Genomic DNA, 26,367 nt, shown 5'->3' with positions numbered 1-26,367 from the left:
TAATGTACTTCGCCACCGCAGCTAGTATAGGGAGACATCATAAAGGTTGCATGAGGCTAAATTAATTGTTTATGATGCACTCAAATGCTATGTTACTGAGTTCCATGTAAGTACCGAGGGAGATGTTTGGAAAGAGAATGAAACCCTGAGCAACTGCTATGAGCTTCTGAGGGCCCTCAACAGCCATTGACTGAAGTGTTAGTTCAAGATACTCAGGACCTTTCAGGACTGGGCTAACTAATGTCAACTGAAGTTGATGGCACTCCGACATGTATCCCATGTGTAGTCAATTGTTGTGTGGATATGTAGGTAGGTAGATCAATAGATGAACGCCTGCTATAGCTGTGCGTGGGTTTGGTTGGTATCAAAACATCATATGAAATAAAAGGCTCCCCCAGCTGCATTTTATTGGGGTTGCAATTATGAGAATCTGTTTTACACTTATTCAATATGGAGGAAATGCTTTTGAATTATGAATACTTTTTAAAAATAACTTTTTATAGAAAATCAAAGTTCTGTGAGCTGTACACCAGTAGCAGTTCACTAATAAAAACTATGGGCCAGATTGCACCTGGGCCGTGCATGGATGATCAGTTGTGTGAGAGTGTGGGGAGAGTAATGCTTGTTTCCCACCCACCCCTTTGAATCTCTTTTTAGCATCACACTTTCATTCCCTTTCCGAATATTTCTCTATGGCCCTCATAACTGCACAACGGGTTGTTGTTGTTATCCCTGTGTGACGGCTGGGGAACTGAGGCCTTGCCCAAGGTCACACAGGAAATCAGTGGCGGAGGCAGAGACAAGAATAGAAATCTGGTCTCTCAGGGACCAACAAGCACCTTCACCAAGACCATCCTACCACGATGCAGTTCCTGCTCCACTTTCCCACGCTCCATGCTCTGCTGACAGTGGGGCCTTGGCTGGCCTCTTTTGGCACAAGGTCATGGCCTGCCCACAGGTCAGATGCAGGGGGTGAGGCGCATGGCTACTACCCTGAAGGGATGGGGCAGTGGGCGTTCTAACCCTGTGTGTCTGGGATTATGCTCCCATCAGGTTCAGTGCCTCCTGGTGCTCCCACTGAGAAGGCCCTGTTCTACATAGTCTACCAACATGGGACAGTGGGTAAAACTGGTTAATTAGGTAGGGACCCATTTCATTACAGAGACCTGCAGTGCCAACAGCTAGAAAGAACCTCTTTCTTCTTCACCTAGCACCTCTTCTAGCACCTCGGGCGGCTCCCCGTCTCCGCAAGCGACTCCCCATCCCTACTGTTGCTGGCGAAGACGTGGCCAGGCAGCTCTGCCTCGGTTCCCACCTGTCAAATGGGGATGATGCTTCCATTCTCCCATCCTTTCTGTCTTGTCTATTTAGCCTGTAAACTCTTCAAGGCAGGGACTCTCTCTTACTGTGTGTACGTACAGGGCCTGGTGCAATGGGGCCCTGATCTCAGCTGGGCCTTCCGGGTGCTACTGTCGTACAGATTAAGAATAAAGAGCATGTATTCACACAGGGAGGAAGGGGCAGAGTGTGTGGTTCAGTGCTTTAGACAGACGCGGGGAACCAGGAATCCTGCATTCCAATCCTGGTTATGACATAGACTCCTTCAGTGGCCTTGGGCAAGTCAACTGAGCCCAAGTTTTCAGAAGTGGCCTTTTCTTTTGGATGCCTCCTTGTTTTGGGAGCCCAGCTTGAGACAACCTGTGGCCTGATGGGTTTTTTTTAACGGTGAGGTTCCCATAGACTCCAAGGAGAGTTGAGGGCACTCAGCACCTCTGCAGACTGGATGCATGATGCCCAAACTGGGCCTTTCCCATGACAACCTCCATCTACCACACAGCCTCCTGGGAATTGCCCATCGCAGAATGCAGCTGGTTTCTTTGGATCAGGCCCTTAATGCTGTGGATCTTGTGAGTGGGAGATTGGAGTGGGTTCCTGGGCAGCACTTCAGTCTTTGTGTCAATACACCCCTGCTCCCACCCATATTCCTGTGTCTTTTACCATCACTCCTTTTCTCTTAGGCAATCCTTTAGAGGGCAACCTGCCCGATGTGAACTCCTTAGAAAGTAGCTCTAAATGAGGAGGAGCAAGAGCTTGGTGCGTGATCAGATGGAATCGATGTCTCTCTTAACCATATCTGTAGTGCAGCGATTCTCAAACTGGTCCACGGACCACCAATGGTCCGCGAGCTCCATTCAGGTGGTCTGCGGATAGTTCCCTCTAAAATATTAAAATAGGAGTTGTGTGCTTTTATTTGTAGAACAAAAAACCGTTGTTTATTATTACATGGTTTTGTTTATATATAGTACATTTATCCAAAGCGCTTTACAATAGATAGCTAACGGCACAAACAACATTTGGAAAGATCATTGAGTGGTCCACCGAGACCCTCAGCAATTTTCAAGTGGTCCGCAGGAAAAAAAAAAAGGTTTGAGAACCACTGCATGTAGTGTCTAGCAACTACAGTGAGGCAGGCATTAGAAAAGCACCAGGTGGATTTCAGAGGAGCGCCCTCACTTATTTCAAATATGACCACTGAGGACTTGGATTTTCAAGAGAACGTAAGGGAATTGGGGGGGCCCAGCTCTCTATGAAATTTGGGTGCTGGGCTCCTTTTGAAAATCCCGTCCATAATAATGATTTAAACCAAGAAAGGGGATAGTCAAGCCCTGGCTGTGGGCTCATACGGCAGAACTAGGGTCAGAGGCTACAGGGTGATTGAACAAATAGGAGCTGAGGGCTTTCAGTGCTTTGCTGCTCTTGTCTTCAGGCTGTGCAGGTGGGTGTTTTTTTTTAATGCTGCTGCTGTTGCTGGATGCAGAAACCACCTGTAGTTTAATGCGATTATCACTCAGCCTTAGGAAGGAAATGAAGTGCTCCTTAATGTGTGTTTAACAACGGCTAAACCTGGAGGGCTTCATGCCAGAGCCTGAGAGACTCTAATGCTTATGTAAAGGCGCTGGTCTGACATCAGGGCACTTAGTACATAGTTGTATTGTTTGCCTGAAGCCACATTTATGCAATAGCTCCTGCAGGCTAATCTGAGCCTAGATTTTTTCTTTCTTTTTCTCTCTCTCTTCTCCCCAGAGTTCCTCCCAAGGTAAATTCAGGCGCATTATTTCGCTGAAGGACATCGTGGTTTTATTTTGCCTTAAAACTTAGGCAGCGGGCGCAGCTGTTGTGGTGGGATTCGTTGTTGTAAGTTGTCCCAGGGGGTGCATGACGGAACAGGCTGTAGAGCCCGTTTGGGTTGAGGTTGGATGGCCTGTCAGCTTATGGGGGAAGAAAAATGGATTTTGTGATGTCTTTTTTTTTAGAAACCTCTTTCCCCCCAATGCGTTGTGGGATCTTGCCACAAACACTTGATTGATTCCCTCAAAGACGATAAAACCTGTAACCAAGGGGAGGGCGCCTTAGCCAGTAACGCTGAACGTCAGCGCTGCATGCCAGGGAATGCGGCTGCTTCTGAGAGGTAGTGGGTTGATGGAGACAAGACGCCTGCTTATCCACCAAACACTTAGAGCCACAGTGTGAGCCTTAGCCCTGACCTAGAGGTGAGAGGGTAGTTTGGTTTCTACGGCCAGTTGAGTCCTTGGCCTCTCTGGTGGAGGGTCAAGCATGACGTGGGCACCTTTCTATAGGGAATTGGACTGAGACTTTCTGAACTCCTTTCTCATTGGCTGCCTAACAGCCATCAGACAGGAACAAATGAGTGTGCGGGGCTGGGGCTTTCAATGGGCCTATGGAAGTGAAAAACACCAACCCTCCCATTGGTTTGACAGTCAGGGACGCAGCCCCACGCTCTGGGTGTCCCTAAACTTCTGCCTGCCAGAAGCAGGGACTGGATGACGGGGTAGCTCACTCGGTAAATAGCCCTGTTCTGTTCACTCCTTCTGAAGCACCTGGCACCAGTTACTGTCAGAGACAGGATACTGGGCCAGGTGGACCATTGGTTTGACCCAGTATGGCCATTCTTAAGTGCTTGATCTTGCCCCGTTGCCATCAGTGGGAGCAGGGGAAGCTCCAGAGTAGCCAATCTGGAAGTCGGCACTTCTCATGTTCTTCCCAACCCTGCCAGTGACCAGAGCACAACTGAGGAGGGCAGGTCACTAATTCTCAGCTTCAGGTTTCCCCACATGTTAAAAGAGTCGATTAACAACCATCCAGTGGAGCTGGAAAGATTAATTCATTGTACTTTGAGACCCCCAGACCGCAGCTGCTACAGAAGTATAACTATTATTGCAAGTGATACAATGGCTGATTTAATATCCAGCTGAACGTCTGGCTATGACACAGCATTTTAAATAGGGACTGGAGCCAATAGGCACTCTTGAACCTTTCCATTATTAGTGTCTGACATAATGACACCCTTTTTTTTGGCTTGCTAAGTGCTGAAGTCTGCATCTCTTCCCGAGCAGCACCTGCCTTTCCAGCGCAGGAAGTCAGCTCTCGAACGTAAGCTCTTATGGAAGCATGCAAACAAACCCTATATGTTTCCCCACCGCCCTCTTCTATCCTCACCAGGTGTTTCAGGCTGTAGCTGTAGTTGTTTGGCTGGTTAGCTCCAACCCTGATGTTGTTGTAAATGAGCATGTCCGTTCAGCTTGCAATGCTGGGACTGAGGGGAACAGGGAAGGTTTTATAAATGGATGGATTGCAGTCAGTTGCCAAAACAACCGATGTACTGTATCTGCAAAGGTGATTTAAATGGAAACATTCCAGGGGCTTCGCTCTGCTGGTTATGTTTGCATCCATCTAATGAACATCTGGAAGTATTTCCACAATCTGTGGTCCCTTTTATCTGTAGAATTACACATAAATTAGCAGCTCTCAGGAACCCAGGCAGGTGTGTGTGTACAGAATGAGGTACAGTGCTGTGTGTTTAGTGGAGGGACCATTTAAAATGAATGTTGATAATAGTGCAAACCATAGTACGCCTGTTACATAGCATCTACCCAGGGCTGTTCATCTTCAAAGCACTTTATAGACAAATTAGGACCTGATCCAAAGCCCACCGAAGTCGATGGAAAGACTCCCGTTCAATTCAGTGGTGTTTAGATCATATATTATGGGCCAGTGTGGTCTAGAAATCAATGGCTAATAGTCAAGAATGGTCAGGGATGCAGCCCCACGCTCTGGGTGTCCCTAAACCTCTGACTGCTAGAAGTTGGGACTGGATGGATGACACCCAATTGTGCAAATCAGTAGAACTCTTCCTTGTTTCACAGGTGAGAAACTAAGCAGAGAGGTTTCTCCAAGGCACTGTGGCAGACCAGGATTAGCCCTCCAGAGATCCTTGCTGCCACTCCTATGCTCAGAATACTGTCTCTCTCTAACAGGTATTTACAACCTGTATGTTCAGCAGGTTTATGGTAGCAATATGGAAACGAAGTGATGACATAACTTTATTTTCACAGGGAGTCCTTGGTATGATTGTTTAAAAGCCAGCCGTGGCCTGTAGACAAAATTCATCCCTGTTGTAAACAAGCACGTCCCCCTTGACTCCAATGGGGTGTCACTTGCTTAGACCGCAGATGAATTTGGCCCCATAAATGCCTGTACGCCAGCAGCCCTCTATTTACTCTAGGCAGATTGAGTGGCCAATTGGTAAGTTACTGGTATGGATTTGAACTAGTGACCAAGAACTGACAGATGCAATATCCTGTTACCAATCCTCCAAAATGTCCAACCCTCTCTCATCGGCCATCGTTTGGCATTCTTAGCGCACAGTCCAAGAAAATTACCCCTCCGGTCTGCACTCTGAAGGCCCTGGAGGGTGTGTTTCCATAGTCATGAACAGCCTGCTAGTTGGTGAAAGCTGGGCATGACTTTTCCTGAGTCGGGCCCTTAAAGAAATATTTGCTCAGCTTCCCCCCAGCTGTAATGCCTGACTACCATCATGCTCTCCCTGCTGTCATCTTGAAATGAGAGCAAAGCAAATGCCTGAGATGCCTTTTACATGTTTCTCATTAAACAGGCACATAGTGCTAAGCAACGGCTTTAATTGAAATGGAAATGGGGAGCAGTGGGTGATGAAAAATGCAGCTTTGTGGAGAAGCTACAATATCGTTTTGACACTGAGCTGTCAGGTTTTATCAGAAGGAGTTGCAAATTCTCTGCAAAACTCCATGGTCGAGGACTGGAGCTTTTGGTCCAAAATCCTTCTTTCAGGGTGAAAAGATCTATGACCAGACTAAATCATCATGTTACAAAAGTAACTTGGCCTTGGTTACACAAAGGAACCATTCAGTCAGAGCAGAATGACCCAGTTGTGGATTCTGGGACAGAGTTATTTTCAAAAAATTTTTTTTTTTCAAACCAAAGAGAGTTGAACCATTTGACTGAAACAACCTTGCGATTCTAACGTTTCGCGCTGGGGCAAACATTGGAAAAAACAGCCGCCCACTTCCCCTCTGCCAGTAACTTTCTGAATTCCCATTCTCAATGTATTAAAAAACCTATTAATAGAACTCTTTACTATTGTAACAAATCCATGAGTATGAGCTCTCGCTGTGGTGCACATACTGGCCAATTAGCACTTAATAGGGACAGAACTCAGATCCTCCCACTCCACCAACCAAGGGCCAAGGTTTTAAAAAATCAGAGTGACATTGTGGCTGCGTTGCAGTCACTGGGAGTTTTGCCTTTAACTTTATTGGGGCCAGGATTTCACCTTATGTGCCTAAAGTTAGGCTCCTAAATCTCTATTTAGGCTCTCAAGTGGCCTAATTTTCAAAAGGGCTGAGAATCCCGGTGCTCCATACTTTTAAAGATCACTTACTTGGGAGCCTAACTCTAGGCTCCAGTTTTCATAATCTTGGTCCAGGTTCTTACTACTCAACGACTAAAGCAGAATCACTATTAGCTGCTAGCAGTATAGGGCATATGCTACAAAGTTTAGCTATTCTGATTCCATTAAGCAGAAAGGGGTGTAACACACACATGGATGCCAGCTCAATGCAGTATTAATACAAATCTCTCCCCCCCCCCCAAATATAGCATACATAGAAAGTTATCCATCAAAGACATGGTCTATTTGCAGGAAATGATTGATACCTATTTCTATCCTAGATGAAAACAGCAGCCTTTGTCTGCACGGTCGATATATGCAATCCGGGGTACTGCCGTTGTGCTTCATTGCCTTCTCCTGGCCCAATGCATCGCTGGGATAGCAGACTAGGAGACCCACAGTCAGCTGTGTGCCAGGAAGCATACATGCCCTGTAGGTTCCCATGGTGATAGTGGGCTCCATAGCTCCTGGCACCCAGAGACAACTTGTCAACCACATACTGTGCTGGTACAGTATGTTCTCAATGCACTCACAGAACAATGACCATGTGTTAACAGTCTCTCTAACCCTGCTGCCCAGCCACCTTTACCGTTGCAGCTCTGCCCTTTTCACTCCTCTTCCTTCAATGGCAGGAAGAGCCTTTCTGCTCCCGCCAAGACCCAGGTTCGGGGATTTGTGTTCCGCTTGGTGCCATTGCGGACCACAAACACAGCAGGCAGTACAGCCTCCTGCTCTGTTAACGATGGCAAACCTGACCTCTGCTTTCAGGAGGTAAGTATGGAGACAGAAGTGGATCTATGGTTTTGCAATGATGCGATCAAGCCCCACAGATGGAAGGTGCAGTAGCAGTATAAAGGGTTGTTGTCATGGCAAAAATGTCAGTGAACTGGAGCCTCCTGGCCTCATGAGTGGAGACTTAATCATGTCCCAATTTTTTCCTGAGAGATGGAACCCGGCCACAGCAAAGGCGATTCGAGTCATGACCCCGCGTCTCTTCCCAGAAACTGCACCTGGTGTTTTCCGTTTCTTTGGTAAATTCTGCTTCAGCGAAGCTTTTTGAGGATAGTGTGGAAGGGGGGGAGAGATCTTCAAGGAGCCTCAGTAGCTGGTTGGTTGAGTGTGTGGTAAAGCTGTGCAGCTTATAATTTTTTACCCCATCTCACCAGTTGGTTTCTCGCCATTAAAAAAAAGCCCTATATTGGGCTCTGGGTTAGCTTTAATTTTACAGGACATGAAGCAAACAGATACCAAGAACTTGCCCATAAAGTGTACAATATCCCAGCGGAGCGTAAGAAAACGAGTAAGGCACAATCCTGATCGGTACAGACGAGATTCAGCCAGACCATCAAGAGTTGAGGAATGATTTAATCTCGATAGGTTGGAGGGCATTATAGCTTTAAATCAAAGAGTTGAAATAAATGTTGTGGTCTCTATGAAGTGGTGTTTGGATCCTTCCACTGTTGAAAGATTATTTTAATGGCTAAGGTTACTAGTAACACACAGAATGCTGACTGGTTTATAAAGTGTTTCCTATATTAACATGTACGGATTGTATGTTTTCCCTGAGAATGCTACCAAATGGAGTAGAAAGAAGAAACAAACTAAACTCTCACAATCAATCCAGTCACAAACATGTCCTGTCCCTCTTCAGATATATTAGTAAGAGTGGGCTGGATTGCATGCTTCATTTCACTTTGCCATTATGGCCCTGTTGCAGTACGTGCCATCTGTGGGATCATAATTGACTGCAATGTGATTTAATTACAGTAATGGGTTTTTTTCCACTTCGGATGAAGAAAGTAATTTGAAGATTTAAATCTTCCTTTGGCATAAAGATTTTTTTTCTTCCCCTCTCCTCAGAGAACTCTAAAAGAAAGAGAGTGCAAAGTATTGTACTTGTTGTAGAATCTCATGCATTCTCCTATCTGCCAACCCCAAACCTAATCATTCTTCCAAATCTCTCCTGCCAGCCTTACCTCACTTGTCAGCAAAGATTTAGTGGGGTGAAGTCTCCTAAGGTTTCATTGACATTACTGAACACTTATTACATAGATTTATCACAAATAATCAAAACCGACACAATTGTCAAAGTAAGTTTGCGGAAGCGGTAGCCTGTTTAAAAATAGTCTCTTTGTTCGTTTACTGAATCACGAAATTTAGTATCCCTAACTGAGGATTTGTTTCCACTTACCGGGGGATCGACATGCGGTGATCGATCCATGGGGGTTGATTTAACGGGTCTAGTGAAGACCCGCTAAATCGAATGCAGATTGCTCTCCCGCCGACTCTTGTACCCCACAAGAACAAAAAGCATAAGGTAAGTCGACGGGAGAGTTTCTCCCATTGACCCAGCGCGGTGTAGACACCACAATAAGTCGACCTAAGGTACGTCGACTCCAGTTACGTGAATAACATAGCTGGAGTTGTGTAACTTAGGTTGACTAACCCCATAGTGTAGACCTGCCCTGAGTCTCCCAGTCATTGGTGCAAATCAATGAGGAATGTAATGCAACTGTGTATGGCATATATGAGAATCTTCTATTCTTTTCCAGTTGTTCTCCCTTCATATTCAAAACAAAGCCCCAAAGATTGCAGAGTCACTATTTCAGGCAGCAGTGGTTTGGACAAGTACTGCAGAATACAATTGTTCGTGCTAATAGAGAACCCTCCTGTGTTTTCCACTTTCAAGGTCAGAATTGTCACTGTGCCAAGGTTCTTTTGCTATTCCAAATATCAGGAGTTCCAGGCCAAACTGCAATGTGGACTTTGAAACTCACTGTCTTTGTAGTTTGGTTGCCTGTTGCCACTTGTTTCCAGTTTATGCCATGATTTCTCCTCTGAAACTTAGTACTGTGTAATGGTAAAAATGCATCTTTGGCGTGCATGGAATTTGCTTACTTTATTCCATGTGTCAGCAGTGCTGAACACTGTACATTTTAAGGTGAATAGCTTACTTGGGGCCAGAAGAGTATCCTTACTCACACTGGGTGAAATCCTGGTACCTTGAAGTCCATGGCAAAACTCCCCGTGGCATCAGTGGGGCCAGAATTCCATCCATGGTACAGGACTTTACTCTGCAAGTGGTTTATTCATTTCAACAGAACTATTCATGGTGTAAGGTGATTACAATCTGGCTCTTGGTTAAGATCCAAATATCTGATGGATAATTGTCCAGTTATCTCAAATGGGTGCTGACAGTAGCTATTTCAGTGTTTGTTTGTTTTTAAAATCATTCTTCTTTCTTTGTCTAGCTGGAATCAAGATGACGACAGCTGCACCACTGGGAAATAATACCCTGTCTCCAACAAATGTGACCACAAAGTCTCAAGAAGAAATTCTTTATCAGAGTAAGAAAAATATTGTGACAATGGATATATTTGAGTTGCATTTTAAATGCCATGTGTCTGGGGAAGATTTTGAAAAGATGTCCGAAAACATTCCCATGTGCAAACATTGTTAAACAAGGGACTTGTACAAAACTGCCACATCACCCTTTGAAAATTCATCCTCCTAAAGATAATCAAAATTAAATAGAATAAAATGGATTTTAGTGAGCTTATTTTAAAAAGGTGTCAGTCTTGAAGGTCCTGTTTAAATGCAATTATACGAGTTTTTGATGTGCGTTTTGATTCTTTCAGCTATTAAATAGACACTGACTACTTGAAGTAAGGAAAAAAGTCTTCTGTTACTGATAACTTATTTTTTTATTAATTGTTTTTATTAATCTAGTTTATTTGACATCATTTGCTAGTTTTGCAGAATTTACTAGCCCAGGCACAAAGTCTAGTAACGTGCCCTCTAGTACGAAGATTGTAATGAAAAACATAGGATACGTAGAGCATACATATGATATGTAAGCACATACGTAGGTATGTGCTTAACTTTATGCACAGTGAGTAGTTGTTTATTGGCAGCACCTAGAGGGCCCAGCAGAGATCATAGCCTCATTGTGCTGGGCATCACAGATTCTTGGGGTGTGTCTACACTGCAGCTGGGAGTAGGCGTCCCAGCTCAGATAGACGCGCTAGCTCTGCCCCGGCTATTGCTAAAAGTAGCAGAGTGGACAGGGATAGTACGGGCAGCAGCTCAGGTTAGCCGCCTGAGTACAAACCCACCTGGAACCTGGGTGGTTAGCTTGAGCCGCTACTCTCGGCTACACTGCCATTTTTACCATGCTAGCAGAAGTGGAGCTATTGTGTATCCATCTGCAGGGCCGGCTTTAGCAAGTGCAGGGCCCGATTCCTGGGGCGGCACTTCAGATTGCCGGCTGGGGGAGGGTGGACCGCAGGGCTTGCCGCGCCCCGGCCGGCGCTCTGGCCAGGAGAGCGGGCCCGCGGGCTGGCTGGCGCTCTGGCCGGGAAAGCGGGGCCGTGGGGCTTGCCGCGCTCCGGCCGGCGCTCTGGCCAGGAGAGCGGGCCCGCGGGCTGGCTGGCGCTCTGGCCAGGAGAGCGGGGCCATGGGGCTTGCCGCGCTCCGGACGGCGCTCTGGCCAGGGGAGTGGGGCCCCCGAAGACGACTGCCGCCGGGGTGAGTGCGCGGGGCCCGATTCCGGGGAATCGGGCGAATCGGCCTAAAGCCGGCCCTGTCCATCTGCCCAAGCTGGGAAGCACGTTTCCAGCTGCAGTGTAGACATACCCACACTAAGGGAGAGTTCCTGCCCCAAAAAGATGAAACAGACAAAGGGTGGAAGGGAACACAGAGGTACAGAGAAGGGAAGCGACTTGCCCAGGGTCATATAACTGGTTGGGCAGAGCCATAGGTCTCCTGAATCCCCACCCACTGGATCAGACTGTCTCTCAATGGGTTTGTTTACTTATTGTATTTCCTTCAGCAAAGATTAGGAAAACAGACCAGTCAGTTTGTTTTATTTTAGTCAGTTTTACTCTCTAATTCTTAAGCGCTAATTCGGTGCCACGGTGTTTGGAGTTAAGCCTTTGCCTGCAGAGTTTGCACCTCAAATCACTGTTTTTCTGGAATAAAAATAAAAATGGAAACAGGTTTTGGAAATCTTTTTCTCTTTAAACATGTAATTTAAATTAAGCGGGCAAAGTTTTGTTCAAGCAATACAATAAAAGCTATTTAAACAAAACATGCTCAGTCTTTTTTCTTGCCCCCCTCGTAGGTTCCGGAGCAATCGTAGCTGCCATCGTAGTTGGAGTGATTATTATATTCACAGTGGTTCTGCTCATGTTGAAAATGTATAACAGGTACATGGCTTTGTTCCTAATTTCTTTTATGTAGCTAAGGTTAGACAGGATAAACCGAAATCACTGCCATGTGCTTAGAATTTCTCAGGTCTATGCTGTCTCGCAGGCCATTTCAAGGACTTAATTGCTGAAATTCCAAGGACTTAAAATTACAATACACATTCCTGATTGTTCACTTGAAATTTCAGACATCATAACCATGCTCTCTTGCTACCTTGAAGATCTTGTCTTTTTCTGTTCTTTCCACTCTGCTAGCACTGGTTTCCTTGCTGTCCTGCCTTCTCCTCTGCCACGCTTTCTGATATCTCAAACTTCAGAACAAAACATTTTAAATTCCTTTTGCATATGCCTCTTGATGTCTCTCTCTCCTTCTGCTATTCTGCTGTATTTAAAAACTGTTTTAGATGCAGTTTTCATGAAAGATTCTACAAGAAACAGAAATGTAACTTCCCCGTCCTCCTCCTTCCCAGTTCCATTTCCTTTCCCTCTCATCCTGATTGCTGGCCCTTCCTGCCCCCGGCTGCTCCACTACCTGTGCTGCCTGTCCCACAGCAGCAAACTGAAACTGACCAGAAATCAGGTCAGTTTCACTTTGCTCCAAGCAGGATATTCAAAGTGGATTTGTCTGTTTTTACATTGTTGCTTTCCAAGATACAAAAAGCATAAATGAATGCAAGTCTAGCAGAGGCTTTTTGCATGCCAGCCCCAGGTTTTGTCTACCATTTTCTGGCATATGCTGCCCTCTGGTTACCTGCTGCTTCCAGATCAGGCAACTTAAATGAACCAGGTTATCTTCATGAATCCTGAAGGAGTTTGTGTCTTCAGTTTTCTTTTTGTACCTGTGGTGACAGAAGCCTGCTGCCTTTTGTCTCAGTGGAGGATACAGATGCCCACATGTTAGACAGGGCAGATGGGCTTCCTGTTTGTTTTCAGGTGCTAATTATCTATAAATCCCTAAATGACCTGGGTCCTGGTTGAAATTTTTGGAAGTAAAAATGTATTTGAAAAATGGCCTTTTTCAAAAAGTAAAATCTTTGCAAAACCTTGACTTTCATTTTTCATGACGCTTATTCAAATTTTTTCATTCAGCAATAAAATAAACTTGTAAAAACTTGGGCGGGGGGGGAGGGGAGAGAAACAAAAAAGATCCATTTCATACCCCGCAAAACAGTAACCACTTTGTTTTTTGAAAATTTTTCAATGTACTCTTTTTTTCAACCTGCTGTACTGGTCATTTCCTCCTCTTCCCCATCCCCCGTTACAGTTAGACAGCTGTAATGCTCTCACGGCCTGTCCCCAAGGATTAAATCTTGGAGCAGGCAGCAGAAGATTCTTGGTGTTGGCCCCTGTTCTTTGGAACTCATTGCCCGCGTTTAGCAGAGTGGGGCAACAGAGAGCTGCTGCTTCTGGCATGTTCGTGGAGGAAAGTGAAGTAGGGTGTAAATCTAAAACTCTCATCACCACACTGATGAACCATTAGTAACACTGGGTTTCAGTTAAAATCTTGGGATGAAATCTTGGCTCCACTGACTAAAATGGCAGGAATTCCCATTGACTTCAGTGTGGCCAGGATTTCACCCTTGATGTTCAATGCACCATGATTCTTGCCATTTTCCCCCAGACAGGACTTAGAATAGGAGAGCCCACACCCGGACAAGTAGGAAATGATGATGAAATTTTAATTTCTCTTTACAGACACATGAGGGCAAAACGAGAGCTGGAACCCACAAGTACCAAAGTCAAGACCCCACCTACTTTCGGTCAGAACAGTACCAATGCTAATCAACCCACAACAGTAACTATCATACCAGTGGACATCCATATGCAGAACAGATGACTGTGGACGTTGGCCCTACTTATGAGAGATCACTGTCCTTGAAGAATGAGACATGACAACCAGACTCTTTATTCACATAGACCTGTGACTCTTTACCAGAGGAGAATTGGCACTGGTACAGTGACTACGTGTGGAGTTGAAACCAAGGATTATGTGGGTAACTGGCCACGTTTTCTTTTAGTAGAAGGAAAAAATAAAATGCTGAGCACCTTTGTATGGCCGATCTAACAATGTGATGGCATCATATCAACAGGAAAATAAAGAGTCTTATTTTCTCTGTAGAAGTTAAGTGGCAACAAATGGCAAAAATACCCTTTAGATGGGTCAAAAGATGCACACTCCTGTATTTAGTGTCCTTGATCAGTCATGAGCAGTTTGGTGGACTCTCTTTTCCTCTCCTGCAGTGATCAATAGTGATGAAGATGAAAGATCTGGATGTAAAGGCTACAACTATGCTTCATTCTTGGATTTGTTATGCTTGTATCTTTTTATTTTTATTTTAAGCATGAGGAATAACACGTGAAGTAAAAAAACTGTATTCAGACTTCACTGGCCTTTCTGATTCCCAATCAGATACATACACATGGATTCAGATAAAACAGGGTATGAATGTGATGTGCTTTTTAAAAAAAAAAAAGATTTGATGTGTTTTAGCAACTTGACAGAATTTGTCAGTTTCCAGCTGAATCCCTCTTTTCAGGGATTTTAACTCAGCAGCCATATTTGTGCTGGGTTCTCAGTTTGGGAGCACTTATTTATTTTATTTTTTTTTCCAAATGATGGGATGGGGAGAAAAATCAATTCTATTTTTAAATTAGAAGAGGGTCAAACAGGAAGAGAATGAAAAACTAGTGATATTTTGTGTGTGTGGCTGCTTTTCTTTAAAGATAGACTTTTAAAAAAACAACTGAAATGTTGCAATCCATAATGTAGATTACAGACTTTGGCTTTTTTTTTTTTTTTTTTTTTTTTTTTAGAAAAATAAATTATAAAAGCAACCACAAGCTATTTGGTTTTGCATGAGTAACTGTTGTGGGTGTGCAGTAATTCAACAAAAATTTCCCAAGGATTTTTCACAGGCCCACTGGGTGCACACACAAAAGCAGCATTGTTACACTCTCTATGGCCTATTGTGTCCATGATCTACATGTTAAAGCGTCCCTAAACATTAGCTAACAGAGTAGACAGCAATGGTTCAGAAGAAGGCAATGTAGCCTATTGATCTAATAATTCACCTTGTGCAAAAGCCCCTATATAGCGATGCACATGATAGAGTTCTAAAGAGCATCAACCCCATCCTTCAACTTGCCCAGCCTCAATGTTGCAGCACAAGCCACACACTGGAATACCCAGGCACAACAGAGAGTGAACTGACTACAGTGTTAATCTCTGGGTCTGAATTCACTTGGTTTGGTGGGTTTAAATTACATTCATGGTGTTGTATTAAAAGAGAATGTTTTGGGTTAATACAGACTTATGTATAGAATATCAGGGTTGGAAGGGACCTCAGGAGGTCATCTAGTCCAACCCCCTGCTCAAAGCAGGACTAATCCCCAACTAAATCATCCCAGCCAGGGCTTTGTCAAGCCTGACCTTAAAAACCTCTAAGGAAGGAGATTCCCCCACCTCCCTAGGTAACCCATTCCAGTGCTTCACCACCCTCCTAGTGAAACAGTTTTTCCTAATATCCAACCTAAACCTCCCCCACTGCAACTTGAGAGCCGGCTTTAAGCACAAAAAAAGCTAGTGACCACTTGTCCACCCTTCTGAGGGCCTTAAGAAAATTTGCAACTGATAGGCCATCTTGATTTCTCCTTCTGGCACAGAGATAGGAGAGGACGACACACTGATCTGATAGTGATCTGTTTTGGCAACTTGTGGCTCTATACATACTATAAGGCCAGCTTTGCCTGGGAAACTCTTTGTCACTTACAAAGGGGTGTAACTAATTAAACCGATCAAAGAACCAATTTTGAAAAGGATTTTTTTTTTAAATGCAAAGCCTGAGATTTTTAAAATAATTGCCCATGATTTAAATCTGATTGCAACAAATTTTGTAATTCTCCCCTCCACTACTGTCACAAGTCAACCTGACTCCCCTGGGTACTTCAGTTTAAAACATGCAACCAGAAAAAACATTAGGCATCAGGTTGTAGATTGTTCCACAAACAAAAGCTGGTGAATTTTTTTACCCTGAGCCAAGGCTCAGAAAGGTAAGTTGTTACATTTGCAAACGCCACCTCAAAAATGTGAACTGGGTGTAAATGACGGGGAGATGAGTCTGCAGACAGCCTGGAATGAGAGCTTGGACAGGTGTGACCTGTCCATCTAGCCCAGTCTCCTGTCTTCCAACAGTGACCTGTACCAGATGCTTCAGAGGAGAGAACAGAACAGGGCACGTTGAGTGATCCAACTACTGTTGTCCAGTCCCAGCTTCTAGCAGTCAGAGGTTTAGGGACACCCAGAGCATTGGGGTTGCGTCCCTGACCATCTTGGCTAATAGCTATTGATGGACCTATCCTCTATCAACTTTTCTAATTCTTTTTTAAACCCAGTCATACTTTTGGCCTTCAGAACATCCTCTGGCAACAAGTTCCACAGATTGCCTGCGCATTGGGTGAAGAAGTACTGCTTTATGTTTGTTTTAAACCTGCTGCCTATTAATTTAATTGGCTGACCCCTGGTTCATGTGAGATGTGAAGGGGTAAATAATATTTCCTTATTCACTTTCTCCACACCACTGATGATTTTATAGACTTCTACCATATCTCCCCTCAGTTGTCTCTTTTCCAAGATGAACAGTCCCAGTCTTTTTAATCTCTCCTCACATGAAAGCTAATTTAGACCCCATCATTTTGAATGTATAGTTTGGATTATGTTTTCCAATATGCATTACTTTGCATTTATCAACATTGAATTTCATCTGCCATTTTGTTACCCAGTCACCCAGTTTTGTGAGATCCCTTTGTAACTCTTTGCAGTCTGCTTTGGACTTAACTATCTTGAGTAATTTAGTATTGTCTGCAAACTTTGCCATCACACTGTTTACTCCTTTTTCAATAACATTACTACACCTCTACCCCAATATAACGCTGTTCTCGGGAGCCAAAAAATCTTACCGCGTTATAGGTGAAACCGTGTTATATCCAACTTGCTTTGATCCGCCGGAGCACTGCTTTACCACGTTATATCCAAATTCGTGTTGTATCAGGTCGCGTTATATTGGGGTAGAGGTGTATGCTGGTAAAAGCCTAGTTTAGCTACAGTTTGCTAAACTGGAATAAGCTATACCAGTAAACGCTTTTATACTGGGATAACTGTATCTATAGTGGGGAGGAAAAGGGTGTTTGCTGTTTTAACTATGCTGGCATAGTTAAAGCTGCAAACTCTAGGCTAGACAAGGCCTCACTACTCTAGACAGAAGCTATAACATTCTTAATCATAAATATTTTACTGAAACATAACTAGAGGCAAGACAACCCTTCACAGACAGGAAAAGCTTTAGCCAGTGAGTATAGTGGCATCTTAGGCACCAATACTGTAACATGACATGCAAGCTATGCACAGAAACAAGCCTGCCAACTCTTTGGTCCCACAGTGAAAATAAGTAACCAAACATACCGTACTTAAAAAAAACCCCGAAAAACTACAACCATACAACTACAACCTCACCAAATGAATTTGTAAACAAGCTTCTGCAAGCCAGCTTTTGGTCCTTTTGCATTTTTCAATTGACTTTTTTTTTTTAGCAGAGGGTATGTAGCTCCACCTAGCGTCATCCTTCTATATGATAGGAAGCAGCTACCCTATATTACGGGCAGTATTTCCCTACAGATTAAACAATAAGTGATGGACTCCTCAGCTTTGCCACAGTTGCTAATATCGCAGAAATTTGTCTTCGTTCATGGTTATAAATAAGCTTGGCAGAATTCTATTTTTATTTTTTTAATATAATTTTGATGGATAATTTCAATGTTTATTTTAAAATATTTTTTCAACTTTCATCCATTTTAAATTTTCACATTTGTGGGAAATTATAAGGGGTTTAGACAATGGGGAGGCGGTTGATAGACTATTTCATGACAAGATGCTGAGATTCAAAACGTTAAAGCTTTATAACCATTAAAACACATTGTCAACATCACATGACAAATATGCAAAGAAATATCTTTAAATAAAGCTCTACGTTTTCTCAAGCAGCATTTTTCTTACTTTGCCTATTTGTAAATTTCTATTTCTAACGTATTTTCATTGGTTGGTGTGTGTACAGTGAAATCAGCATGTACTGATTTACTCATAAAAATCTAATCCTTTCAATCCTAGTTATAAGGCTACTTACCACTGCTTCACATTATCAAAGTGCTGTAGGAACGTTAGCTGATTCAGCCGAGTAGTACCTCCAGTCTGGATGTATGACATGCTGGAAAAGAGATGATGTCAATTTGAAATCTAGCTTTTCCTCCCCTCTTTTTAATATTGTCTAAAGTCCCACACCTGCCCTTGAGTCCCTGCCAAATTTTGCGGTTTTACACACACACTTGCTATTTTTTGAAAACATCTTTATTCTCTGTTGGATACAAATGAAGAGATGCTCACTGCTAACTAACGAGAAAAGGGAAACTATACCTGGTCTGTTTCAGCTAAGTGCCATCAAATGCAAAGCATAGCCAAACTAAAAAACTTCAGTTTTGTTCTCTTAAAGATATACAGTTTTTATAGTGGAACAATTTTTATAGTGGGGGCGCTGAAGGCAGAAACCATGTATTTGAGTTGTTATTACTACTTCAAGACAAGTGGTGCGGTAGCACCCCTAGTTCCAGCACCCATGTACAGACTTAGTTTTTTTATCTAAAAGAGAAACATAACCCCCCCAATTTAGGTAGGAGTGTAATTTTCAAATAGTCTTTTTAATATACAACAATATGAATATTACATAGCCATTGTCACAGTATAGCAAACTCCAGATCTGTTTAATCCAGTACCCTGCCTTTGACTGTAGCCATTACCACGTCCTTCACAGGAAGCTCATGCAGTCAGAAGTTACGTTATAACCAACCAAGTTTCTTTCTAATCCCAATTAGACTGGTTTATTTCTGAAAGCATGAGGGGGTTTTAACTCTTCCGAACTCGTGTTTTAAATCCGTATTATTTACTATTTTAACGCTTACAATAACTTTTCGACACTGACCTATTCTCTCCCATAGATATTAGATAATTCTGCTTTCAAAATATTGCTCTCTGTCAGTACAAATAATGAAGCAATGGGAAAACCGGCTACCATATGTTCAGATGTTCTCTTCCTCTACAGGCTGGAAGCATTTTGCAGATGAGCTAGGGGAGCAAGTAATTTCCAGCAGGTCATGGTTGCTAAAGATATAAAGCCTGAAAACAGTCTCAATCCAGTTTGATCCTTGAAAAAAGCAACAGAAGGTCCTGTGGCACCTTTGCTTTTTACAGATTCAGACTAACACGACTACCCCTCTGTTACTTTGATCCTTGAGTGGCTCTTGACTTACAGTGCTGTAATGACAGCTGGATCAGACCCTGCATCACTCACTGTGTGCGTGTGAGAACTCAGGACATACTTCGCTAGTATTCAGAGAGCACGGGTGTGTGATGTAGATGCAACAACCTTCGCCGCAAACTGGCAGGTTCTTCACGGGGAGCAGATGCTCCAGCCCCCAGGATTTCAGCCCTTGCCATCTCCTACTCAATAGCAGAGTACAGTGCACCAGTATGGAGTTGGTTGGCACACACCAAACTTGTTGATGAGCAACTCAACTCAACAATGTGCATCATCACAAGAACTCTCCGACTGACTCATCTTCCATGGCTTCCAGTTCTAAGCCACATCGTTCCCTTACCTCAGGAGGGAGATTGCAGCTGGCAAGCTGCTTGAGAAGGTACATGACAACCCCAGCTTGCCAACTTACCCCAATGACCTTTTTAGCCCACCAGCTACACGTCTTTCATCACGACACACACTGTGGTTGAGGCTGCTATGCCAGGACATGACAGTGGAGTCCCTGTGGCGGGAAGACTGCTGCTTAACATCAACCACCAATCAGTACCTCATCACAGACCCTACTGCTCACCCATCTGGCTTTGACATGCCATGTTGTCAGTGGGTCTTTGTTAACTGATTCTGGACTGGGCAAGGCCTTCGTGCAGCCAACCAGCACCATTGGGGTCTTCGAGACATCCAAGCTGAGGTGCAGATCAAACAATAATATGCATTGTCGAGGAGCGCTTGCTAACCAAATTCAGCAGCGAGCTCCAAGAGCTTCACTTGGCCACTAAGAATGCTATTGCCTGGCAAATATGCAAATGCTAATTTAATAAATAAGTTCCTGACGTTCAGCAGAGGGGAAGTGGAGTGACATTGCTTTAATGGCTGACAGGCAAAAGAGCACATACGGGTGCAGGAGGAAGAATCCTGTCCCACTCAGGCTTTGTCTTCACCACAAAAAGGTGATTTTCCCAGTTGGACAATTGTAGTGGATTTTGTTGTTTTCCCCGTGGAGCTAGGCACGTTCAGCACTATACCCCGGCCTGTGGTCCAACTCCTCTAGCTACCTAGTTGTAAAGACCCTAGTGCCTCGTCTCTACTAGGAGTTACAGCAGGCTCGCTACCCCGCAGCAGGTAGCCTGGGGTCAAGGATGCACTTTCGGCTAGCGAAGACACAGCCTAATGGGGGGTAAGCCCTGGGCTGGGGCAGGGAGGGAGGATAGGGGACCAGTCCCCGAGGAAGGGGGGAGGGACCTGTCCTACTGAAAGTGGGGAGATGGGAGGCCCTATACCAGTGAGGGGGGCATTGCCCCACTGAGGGTGAGGGGGTTCCTATGAAGCGTTGAGTAGCTGGAGGCAGATGCCACGCGGGAATGAGGGGCTGGGGGAGGGGAGGATGAGGCGATACTAGCTCCACCAGCCATGACTTAACTCTCCTGCTTAGGCAGGCCCCCTTCGGCGCATGCGCAGGTGACTCCACAATCACATGGCCACCTGAACCCAAGCACCCCCCTCGACACAGCCTGCGCGCGCATTACAACCTTCCCTTCGCTGCCGCGCGGGAAGGGCACGTTCCGCCTCTCGCGCAGCTAGAACCCACACGCTCCATGGGCCGCCTCCTCATTGGCCGGGGCCCGCCGGATAGACCCTTGAACCCTCCTCTCATATCCCCTCCCCCGATCACGGTGCCTTTTGATTGGCTTGAAGTGGAGCGCGTCCCGCCCTCTTCGCCGCGTCCGCTGATTGGCTGACGGCTGGGGGGCTCGCGGTCGTGTTCGGACCCGCCCACTCCGTTCTGTGTCGCGCGACTGTGTCTCTCATCTCGCCGCTTTTCCTCCTCCCCGCGGTGAACGTGAGGGAAGGAGGGAGGAAGGGGTCTTGCGGGCGCGGTGCACGCCGGGATAGGGAGTGCTCTGCGGGCCAGGAGGAGGCAAGATGGATGCGGGCTTCTTCCGCGTAAGTGTTCCCCTAAGCGGGCAGGTGGAGCGGCCCGGCCGGGAGAACGCGGGGAGCCGGGCCGCTGGGCAGCACCGCGACGGGCGCTGCCGCCGCCGGGTCCCCCCGCGAGCGCGGCCCTGCCTCCCTCCTCTCCCGCCCTGCGCAGGCTCCCGTGAGGAGCCGCGGCGCAGAAAATGGCGGCCGGAAGGTGGTCGGTGCGGTTCGTTCCACCCGCGGGGGGGGCCGCGAGGGGACGGTGGGGGTCTCTGGGGCTGGGTATGTTGGGGGAGGGAGGAGCCTGCCCTTTCCTCTGGGGCTGGGGAGGGTATGTCCGGGGGGGAGGGGCAGCTCTTACCCCCTTCCCCCCGCACGCGCGCACTCCTCTCCCGGGCCTGAGCCGCCAGGACGAGCCGGGCCTTTCCGTGCGCTAGGCCTCCGCCAGGCCCTGCTGCCATGTGGGCCGCGCGGGCCTGGTGTCCCGCGGGAGGAAGGGGGGGGGGTCTCTCTCTCCAGCCCGGGCTGGGACCCGAACTCCGCTCGGCGTGGGCGCCCTGGAGTCTGGTTCCTGAACCTCATTCTGCGCCTGCTACTTGTCGTCCTGGCCAGCGACCCTCTTGTTTTGGTCATGCGATGGAGACGGTTGTCCAGCCCTGACAGCTGGGACATTTTATTTATAGCGATACCTAGAACGCATCTGCCTCATCACCATGAGATGGTAGGGGGAGAGAGTGATTTTGGCCTTTAGATCCTCTGGTGCCAATCAGGTAGCAGAAAACAATTTGATATTCTTCCTACCTCCCCGGGGGGGAAAACGGATCTTTACATATGTAATGGTCTAGTTACTTAGCGGGTGCAAAGCATTGGGCAAAAGCAAGTGATTAAAAAATAGAACAGGAGTACTTGTGGCACCTTAGAGACTAACAAATTTATTAGAGCATAAGCTTTCGAGCTTATGCTCTAATAAATTTGTTAGTCTCTAAGGTGCCACAAGTACTCCTGTTCTTCTTTTTGCGGATACAGACTAACACGGCTGCTACTCTGAAACCTGATTAAAAAATGGCTATCCTGGGTGTGTGTTCATGTTGGCTTTTGCCTTTGCTAAAACAAACACTGTGGGGAAAAAATATCGGGAACATCCTTAGAGGCTATAAAACTTAAATATACTCTGGATATGTTATTGTGTATCCTTCTCCCCTTTCCCCATCTTATTAGAATTAACTGGTTTTCCGTATGGGACTACAGCCAAAGGCGATCATGAGAGTAGGTGGCACTAAAAATATCAACTTAATTTAGCTTGGAAGAAAGACTCCAAAGCAAAGGCTGTTTGGTTGTGTACGCATGGTGCTTTAAAAACACAAGAAAAGGTTGTTTTTGCCTCAGGGAGTATACAGTCTAAGGGCATCCTCCTGCAAACACTGGACTCTACATTTACTGCTTCACAGAAAGAATTGGTATGCCTGGTCCTCTGGCTTTGCAGAGTTTGGTTCAAAGTCTGATGATTCAGGGTTTTTCCAAGTGATGTGTTTTTACACACACAGCTTTTATGGTCAGTAAGTACTCAAATAATTACAGTGAAAATACCTTTTTTGTAAACACATTTTTAGTTTTTGGGATTATTATAAAAGCAGGTTAGCAGTTTAATCTCTTCCTCAGAGCAGAGGGCTGTTGCTATTGTTGATAATCTCGGGACGTTGCATGTTCTCAACACAATGTGTACAATTTACAAATTGGCTTCTTCATTGAAATGCAGATTGTTCATGCAATTTCAAATCTCTGTTGGTGACCAATGCTGCTTACCATGCCTTGTGAACATCTAGGCTATGGGGCTGAGCAAAATTCCAACTGCTTTTTTCTGCCTCCTGGGGGGGGGGGGGGGGGCAGAGAATCTTATTTCTATATCTGACTGCAGAATCTTGAATATTTGGGTGATGTGACAAATATGCTAAATTCAGGTTTGACTGAAGAGGGCACACATCAAGCATGGAAGCACTGTGGCTAGTCTTGTATTCAGATGTATCTTAATCCTTGAAAATAAATGCTAGCCCCTAGGATTTCTATTCTTCAGAATTACAGAGGAGAACATTAGGAGTTATAGCCCCATCTCTGTATGTAATGACTTCATTTATAGCATTTTATCTTGCTGACACATCTGAAGGTGCTTTTGTAGAAGATGCACAATTTTACAATACAGTCTGCAGTGTCAAGTTAATAACTGAAAGCAAGCAAAAACAAATGTGCTTTTATTTTTTTGATTTAAAGTGGCAACATTCTTATTTCATGTCTTTAGGCATGGAGTTAGATGGTACTCAGGTTGAAGCAGTCATGCAATATAAGACTGGTGAGCTTGCAGTTCAGGATCAGATTAATTCAATTTATGTTTGCATAATAAAGAGTGACTGGAGAGCTTGGATTAAATTCTAAATTGCTTTAAATCAAGTGGATGGAGTACCTTAATGCAGCAAAAGCTCAGTATACTTGCTTGCCCTCTAGTTCCATCCCAAGCTGTATGGTTGGACCAGTATGTTAATTTAAATACTTACCATATGTAACGTATGGGAAGGTGCGTGTATAAATGCCTCTCTTTTGAATCAGTTACAATAGTAGCTGGTTTAAATAAGAAATATATGAATATGAAAACATAGTGATTCAAGACTAAACAAATGAACAATATTTCAGAACCTTTGGTCTGGACAAACTGAGCTATATTAACATTTGTTGCATCACGTTTTAAAAAAATACAATATTAGGACCCAATCCTGCAATTTCATACTTGCATGTGTATGAAGTAAATAGATCTGCTTATGCAAATGTTGTTTCCAGGATTATTCAATCTCTGACTATAGTTTCACTATACATGAAAGTGAATCAATCATTTATAATGCTGTACAATCAACAAAGCAGGATTCCCCTCTTTATAACCTGTTGCTTATTACATGCTAGATTAATGAACTGTGAAGGGTGGTGGTAAATTTCAAAGAAATTTCACCTGAAGCTTGAGTAAAGGATTGAGTATTTGTAATCTTCTGATAATTTCAGTGTATAATGTCATTTCTGATGTTTTAGTTCTGAGGCCGGGTCTACATTCAAAAGTTGTCGACCTGTGTGTGAAAAGTCCACTCCCCTGAGTGACAGATTTAAGCCAACCTAACCCTCAGCATAGACGGCTCTTCTTCCCTGGACCTAGCTACCGCCTCTCCAGGAGGTCAATTTAACTATACCAGCAGGAGACGCCCCTCCTGTTTTTTTGGTGAGTGTCTACACTTGTAGCGCTACAGTATCTGCAGCTGTGCCTCTGTAGTGCTTCAAGTATAGACAAGCCCTGAGACTCCGATTTAAAACCAAATCTATCTTTGACACCAGATTTCAAGAAGAAAACGAGCACTTGAAGTTACTAAAAATAACGGGGGCAAGGGTGAATAGCAGTATTAAAAAGATTTCTCCTTTGATCTATACCATAAATGCTCCAGTTATTTCCTTCTGCTTTTTTCTGCTCTTGGACAGAAAAAAATGAACTGATTCCTGCTGAGCAGATCTCTTTGAGAAGGCTGTATACTGCGACTCAAAATTATTTGACAGCATTGTGCATGCTTTTAGATTTGCAAGTACTGCACCATGGTGAATTATATGATTTAAGTGTCAGAGCTCTGAAACCTGATTACCGTTTTCAGTAGGATATGACGATTGGTTAGTGAAGTGGAATGCTTCTTGAAGGTGTCTGCACGGGTGGTACAACTGAATATTTTTTAATTGCTTTGCAGTTTATCAAAATTGTGTTTAATGCAAATACACCTCTACCTCGCTATAACGCTGTTCTCGGGAGCCAAAAAATCTTACCGCGTTATAGGTGAAACGGTGTTATATCGAACTTGCTTTGATCCACTGCAGTGCGCAGTCCCGCCCCCCCGGAGCACTGCTTTACCGCATTAAATCCAAATTCGTATTATATCGGGTCGCGTTATAGCGGGGTAGAGGTGTAATATATGACAAGTGGCAGACTAGCTGTGGAATCAAGTTTGATGTCATACTGACTAAAATCTTTCTATTGTAGGGAACGAGTGCGGAGCAGGACAATCGCTTCAGCAACAAACAGAAGAAGCTGTTGAAGCAGCTGAAATTTGCAGAATGTCTAGAAAAGAAAGTAAGTTGAGTTAGTTTATTTGGGCATGATGGGTATGGAATAAAGTAAACTTTAAAGATATCACAACCAAGATGCACAAGACAAAATTCTGAATGGCTGTCAATGATTTGTATAGACATTGGAGGGAAGTCGCACACAAAAATACCTATGTGCATACAAATGATGTTCAGGATATCCAAATGCATATTAAAGTACACCCTTTAAAAGGGCACACATGATATATTTATAATATTAAAAAGATAGTGCCAGTAAGCTTTGGGCCCAAATTTAGGGTTTGGTTTTAAAAAAAGAAAACCAATTTTCAAGATGAATAGAGAATATTATTTTCAAAAGCTCCAAAGTGACTTGTTTCTAGATGCTTTTAAAATATTGCCCAAACTGTCTTCATGATTTTTTTACATTTCAGTTCTCTCTCTCTTTTTTTAAGTTAGGCATTACCTACTTTAACTCGTAGTAAAACTGATGCACTTGCAGTGTGTCCTCAGTAGGAAGAGAGAGAATGACTAAAGAAACTAAATTGTAGTCAGGGATTAATGATAACTTTGTGTGCTGGGGAAATGGTTCCTCTGAGAGTTGGCAGTAAGTAACCACCCACTTGTCAAAGCTCAAGCTCTTCTGTTGCCACTACAGCCGACAGTGGGGCTTCAATAGTTTCTATTGCTCATGTTCCCGTACTTTATGGAAGATAAGGCTGGTGAGTCCACAGGTAGGAGCCCCAGCAAACTGCAAACAGGGCTCTATCAAGGAGGCAGTAATTAACCCTAAATCATAAGGACTGAACTCTAATCTAAATTCTGAAGTAACTACAAAACAGTATCTGAGAATAACACAATGTAACCTATCTTTTGGTACCTATGATTATGATCTAAAAATGTCACAAAGACTGTAACTTTAAGTGCCGGGGTGAGGCTGGGAGTTAAATTGCTAGTGAACCTCACTGTGGTACTAGGT

At 44.4% G+C, this 26,367-nt stretch overlaps 2 protein-coding genes across 7 annotated transcripts in view; both read left to right on the top strand.

The window, feature by feature from the left end:
• The window catches only part of LOC128827877 (calcipressin-3), a 79,383-nt gene extending 64,581 nt beyond the window's left edge, over positions 1-14,802 (top strand). Inside the window, exons 6-8 of the mRNA XM_054012075.1 lie at positions 10,039-10,134; positions 11,910-11,994; positions 13,690-14,802. Of these exons, the coding sequence (XP_053868050.1) occupies positions 10,039-10,134; positions 11,910-11,994; positions 13,690-13,831 (323 nt within the window). The 3' untranslated portion in view covers positions 13,832-14,802. The remainder of the gene's footprint in view (positions 1-10,038; positions 10,135-11,909; positions 11,995-13,689) is intronic.
• Positions 14,803-21,146: 6,344 nt separating this feature from the next.
• SRRM1 (serine and arginine repetitive matrix 1) overlaps positions 21,147-26,367 on the top strand; it is a 28,682-nt gene continuing 23,461 nt past the window's right edge. For 3 of the 6 annotated variants that reach the window (XM_054012150.1, XM_054012151.1, XM_054012148.1), the window contains exons 1-2: positions 21,148-21,296; positions 25,327-25,416. In XM_054012150.1, the coding sequence (XP_053868125.1) occupies positions 21,276-21,296; positions 25,327-25,416 (111 nt within the window). In that variant the 5' untranslated portion in view covers positions 21,148-21,275. Of the gene's footprint in view, positions 21,297-24,507; positions 24,526-25,326; positions 25,417-26,367 lie in introns of those variants that run through there. The other 3 variants (XM_054012149.1, XM_054012152.1, XM_054012153.1) reach the window with 3 other exon arrangements.

Source organism: Malaclemys terrapin, chromosome 22 (assembly GCF_027887155.1).
Source record: "Malaclemys terrapin pileata isolate rMalTer1 chromosome 22, rMalTer1.hap1, whole genome shotgun sequence".
In the NCBI taxonomy this organism is placed as follows: Eukaryota; Metazoa; Chordata; order Testudines; family Emydidae; genus Malaclemys; species Malaclemys terrapin.
Note: the sequence above shows the minus strand (reverse complement) of the source record. Positions and strands in the feature narration are given on the sequence as shown.